The following is a 4,924-nucleotide window of genomic DNA, read 5'->3' as shown; positions in this document are numbered from 1 at the left end:
AGGACCTGATCTTATAGACCCTATTTCTTAAAAATAGCTGCTGATTGTGTAGCACAGCCTCTAACGTACCTTTTTAACCTTACTTTAAAGAGCAACACTATTCCTAAAATATGGAAATCTGCATTTGTTTGCCCATTACTGAAAGGGGGTGATCCGCAAACTTAAATAATTATAGCCCAATTTCTAATTTGTCTGTTTTGGCAAAACGCTTGAATCCCTGGTGATGATCAGATGAAGACTTCTTGATGGTCAGGTATTTATCCCCAGTTCAGTCAGGTTTTAGAAAAAAAAACATAGTACCATCACAGCTGCGCAAGAAGGTGATAAATGATATCTCTGTTGCTGTGACAAGAAGCAGCAGCACTGTGCTCACTTTTTATTGACTTGTCAAAAGCTTTGACACGGTTGATCATGATGTTTAAAGATTAGGCTTCTTAAATCGGGGTTTCAAGAAAAACTGTCTCTTGGTTCTCAAACTATTAGTGACAGAACTCAGTGCGTAAAGCATGATGGTGTTCACTCTGGTATTTACCAATCTTTAAAGGGGTTCCACAAGGCTCTGTATTAGGCCCTTTTTATTTACTATTTATATAAATGATCTTAATCGGCATGTGTCTGATGCAAACTTTCATTTTATGCAGATGACACAGTTATTTATTGCTGTGCACCCTCTCTTAACAAGCCATTGCACATTTACAGAATGTTTTCAATGTGGTCCAAAATACTTGCTACAGCTGAAACTTGTGCTCAATGCAGACAAAACAAAATTTGCTTTTCACAGACCTTCGGAACAGGCCACTGAATGTTCCCTCAGTGGTTACTCTGATGGACGTGAAATACTTATAAGTATCTTGGTATTGTTATGAGACTGCCTATCTTTTAAGCCTCATGTTCACTGTTAGTGAGAAAGTTGAGACTAAAATTGGGTTTTTACTTTCGAAATAAGCTGTGCTTTCTTTTAATGTTAAAAAAACGGGTAGTGGCATCAACTTTTTTAACTGTGTGGATTATGGTGTATACTATATATGCATTCATCTGCTCGATGCCCTTCAGATGATTGACGCAGCCTATCATGCATCGTTGAGATCTATTACGAATTGTAGAGTTCACACCCATCACTGTGAGCTGGTATTTCTCGTGTAGGGTGGTCTGCCTTGGCTACACGGAGGCTTTGTCATTGGTATTACTTTATATATAAGGCTATTCTTGGTGCGCTTCCAAACTTATTTATGTTCACTACTTATGAAGAAAAGTACTATGGTCATTACTCTCTCCGTTTCTCAGGCTGTTGTCTTGTTTTCTGTCCCACGTGTCAGTACTGAGCTGGGTAAAAAGGCCTTTGCTTACTCTGCTCCCTTTACATGGAATTTGCTGCAGAAGAACTTGAAACTTAGTAAATTGGTTCCTTTGAGTATTTTTAAGCTGAAAATGAAAAGCTTTGAGTTGGACTCCCTCACATGTCAATGTTTTATTGAGATTTTATTGTAAGTGCATATTTGGTTTTCATGTCTTTGTACGTATGTAATGATGTGATGTAATTTTGATGCCTATCTTGGCCAGGTCTCCCTTGCAAAGAGATTTTTAATCTCAATGGGTATTACCTGGTTAAATAAGGAAAATAAAAAAAAATAAAAAATTAAAAAAGTCACATGATAATAAAATAAAAAAATATTTTTCTAGAACTCAGCCACAATTCATATTTCAGGCTTTGTGACATATGATTATGAATACAAAAAAAATACTTAGGAAACATTCAAAGACCTTCTGAAATTAGTCCTGACATGAGAAGGGCTGTTAATTAAATGAAGCTTAAAGTAAATAGAAACATCATCAAATTAAAGACAAAGAGTAAGTTGGTCTGACCTGAGAGTCTCCAGAGTGCAGTGTGGACTCTTCAGTCCATCAGAGACCAGCTCCACTCCTGAATCCTGCAGGTTGTTGTTACTCAGGTCCAGCTCTCTCAGACTAGAGGACTGGGAGCTGAGAACTGAGGACAGAGCTTCACAGCTTCTCTCTGACAGGTTACAGCCACTCAGCCTGGAGAGACAACAGGAAGTTATTTATTATTAACTCCTGTTGTAAAAAGAGCAGAGTATTATTGATGAATAATCCCACGTACAGAGCTTTTTTGGAGGCTTTGACCACTGGCAGCAGCCTCAGAAGAGCCTCCTCTGAAGCAGAGTATTTCTTCAGGTCAAACACGTCCAGATCTTCTTCTGATGACAGTAAGATGAAGACCAGAGCTGACCACTGAGCAGGAGACAGTTTATCTGTGGAGAGACGTCCTGAACTCAGGGACTGTTGGATCTGCTCCACTAGAGAACGATCATTCAGTTCATTCAGACAGTGGAACAGATTGATGCTTCTCTCTGCAGACAGATCCTCATCCATCTTCTCCTTGATGTACTCCACTGTTTCCTGATTGGTCTCTGAGCTACTTCCTGTCTGTGTCAGCAGACCTCGTAGGAGATTCTGATTGGTCTGCAGAGAAAGACCCAGGAGGAAGCGGAGGAACAAGTCCAGGTGTCCATTTAGACTCTGTAAGGCCTTGTCCACAGCACTCTGGTAGAACTGTGCTGATGATGTTTTTGTTCCTGACAGCAGGTTGACTCCAGAGTCGGTGAAGGTCAGATGGACATGAAGAGCAGCCAGAAACTCCTGAACACTCAGATGGACGAAGCAGAACACCTTGTCCTGGTACAGTCCACTCTCCTCTTTAAAGATCTGTGTGAACACTCCTGAGACCACTGAGGCTGCGTTGATATCGATGCCACACTCTGTCAGGTCTGATTCATAGAAGATCAGGTTGCCTTTCTGCAGCTGCTCAAAAGCCAGTTTTCCCAGAGACTTGATCATCTCCATGTTCTCTGGACTCCAGGTTGATCTGTCTCAGTTCTTCCATCATACTTGACATTCTTCTGTTTGGACTGAACCACCAGGAAGTGGATGTACATCTCAGTCAGGGTCTTGGGCAGTTCTCCTCCCTCTCTGGTCTTCAACACCTTCTCCAGAACTGTAGCAGTGATCCAGCAGAAGACTGGGATGTGACACATGATGTGGAGGCTTCGTGATCTCTTGATGTGGGAGATGATTCTGCTGGCCTGCTCCTCATCTCTGAATCTCTTCCTGAAGTACTCCTCCTTCTGGGCGTCAGTGAACCCTCTGACCTCTGTCACCATGTCAACACACCCAGGAGGGATCTGATTGGCTGCTGCAGGTCGTGTGGTTATCCAGAGGCGAGCAGAGGGAAGCAGATTCCCCCTGATGAGGTTTGTCAGCATCACACCCACTGAGGTGGACTCTGTAACATCAGTCAGGATCTCAGTGTTGGGGAAGTCCAGAGGAGGTCGACACTCATCCAGACCGTCAAAGATGAAGACCACCGGGACCTCTTCAAACCTGCTGAGTCCTGCTTCTTTGGTTTCACTAAAGAAGTAATCAACAAGTTCCACCAAGCTGAACTTTCTCTCTTTCAGCACATTCAGCTCTCTGAAGGTGAAGGGGAATAAGAACTGGATGTCCTGGTTGGCTTTGCCTTCAGCCCAGTCCAGAGTGAACTTCTGTGTTAAGACTGTTTTCCCGATGCCGGCCACTCCCTTTGTCATCACTGCTCTGATTGGTTCATCTCTTCCAGGTGGGGTTTTAAAGATGTCTTCTTGTCTGATTATTGTTTCTGGTCTGTCTGGTTTCCAGGATGCTGTTTCAATCTGTCTGACCTCATGTTCATCATTGACCTCTGCAGCTCCTCCCTTCAGGAGGTAGATCTCTGTAAACATCTGATCCAGAACAGTTTGGTTCCTGCTTTAGCAATCCCCTCAAACACATGCTGGAACTTCCTGTCTAGCTTAGATTTGAGTTCTCGCTGACACTCAGCACAAATCTCTGAATGAATAAAACAATGATGTCAATGAAGGTTTGTTCTGGTGAATGTGAGTGTGAACATTTCTGTATTCATCAAATCTATTCACAAAAACAACTGATATGTTGGGTGTCTCAGTCAAAAAGTATAGAAGTAACAAGAGGCCAAACTCTAGAGAAGGTTGTGTGGGTTCAGTCCAAGATGGCGGAGCTGCAGCTTGGTCATGGGAGCGTTCTGTTGAGTTTCTCCTCTTGTTACTGCTATACTGTGTCTCAGTCATACGTCTAGGAACTCTTCATTGTCCAATAAACCAGAAGGTATATGACTTAATAACAGAGGGAATTAGTATTGCCCAAGCAGTTTCTTCCAGTGACATCAGAGTGTGCCGACTCTAACCAGCAGTTACCAAAACAGTCTGACGGGGTTTCATCATGTTTTGTTGTCAGAGACCCTTAAATGTAGTTCCTCTGGTGGAGGATTGGAGCTTGTTCTCTTCTTGTCAAACAATATGTATCTTTGTAGATGAGAGGGAGAATAGGTGACACAGCAATGGTTGTTGACGACTGGGATATACAAGTTTAAAACTTTGTTACATCCATTTTTTAAATTTATAATGAATGACTTACCTTCACCTTCTGGGGTGTTGACTCTCCATGACGCGGTAACTTCTTCACCAGATCATATCGATTCATCTTCACTAAAACTATCTGGTCACATCAATAATGTGTTTACTGTAGGGTCTGGAGCATCATGATCCACGGTGTTAAGCCGGGTTTCTTTCTCCATTTACTCTTGGGATTGCTGGAAGTCGTTGAGGGCTCCTTCCGCTGCAGTGCCATTAAAGTTTCAAAGTGCTCAGCTCCCAAGGCTTGTAAGATCTTAAGACGACTTCCTGAGGCGTCTCCATCTTTTGTCCCTGCGATGATCCAAAACATCCCAAAAAGACACACACAATTATGGTACACACACACACACAGACACCTTTGTTGACCTTTGTCACTGATTAACGTAACACACACACACACACACACACACACACACACACACACACACACACACACACAC

At 42.6% G+C, this 4,924-nt stretch overlaps 1 protein-coding gene across 1 annotated transcript; it reads right to left on the bottom strand.

Moving 5' to 3' along the window:
- Positions 1 to 2,119: 2,119 nt before the first annotated feature.
- LOC116684689 (protein NLRC3) lies at positions 2,120 to 3,802 on the bottom strand (the record flags this gene model as incomplete). The annotated part of the gene is made up of 2 exons (XM_032510167.1): positions 2,913 to 3,802; positions 2,120 to 2,865 (listed from the first exon to the last, which is right to left on the bottom strand). Coding segments are annotated over exons 1-2 (1,610 nt in total), but the record flags the coding sequence as incomplete, so codon positions are not given.
- Positions 3,803 to 4,924: the final 1,122 nt, after the last annotated feature.

The sequence above is a fragment of the Etheostoma spectabile genome, unplaced genomic scaffold, assembly GCF_008692095.1.
Source record: "Etheostoma spectabile isolate EspeVRDwgs_2016 unplaced genomic scaffold, UIUC_Espe_1.0 scaffold00019463, whole genome shotgun sequence".
In the NCBI taxonomy this organism is placed as follows: Eukaryota; Metazoa; Chordata; class Actinopteri; order Perciformes; family Percidae; genus Etheostoma; species Etheostoma spectabile.
The sequence above is the reverse complement of the archived record's forward strand: the minus strand, read 5'-3'. Positions and strand labels throughout refer to the sequence as shown.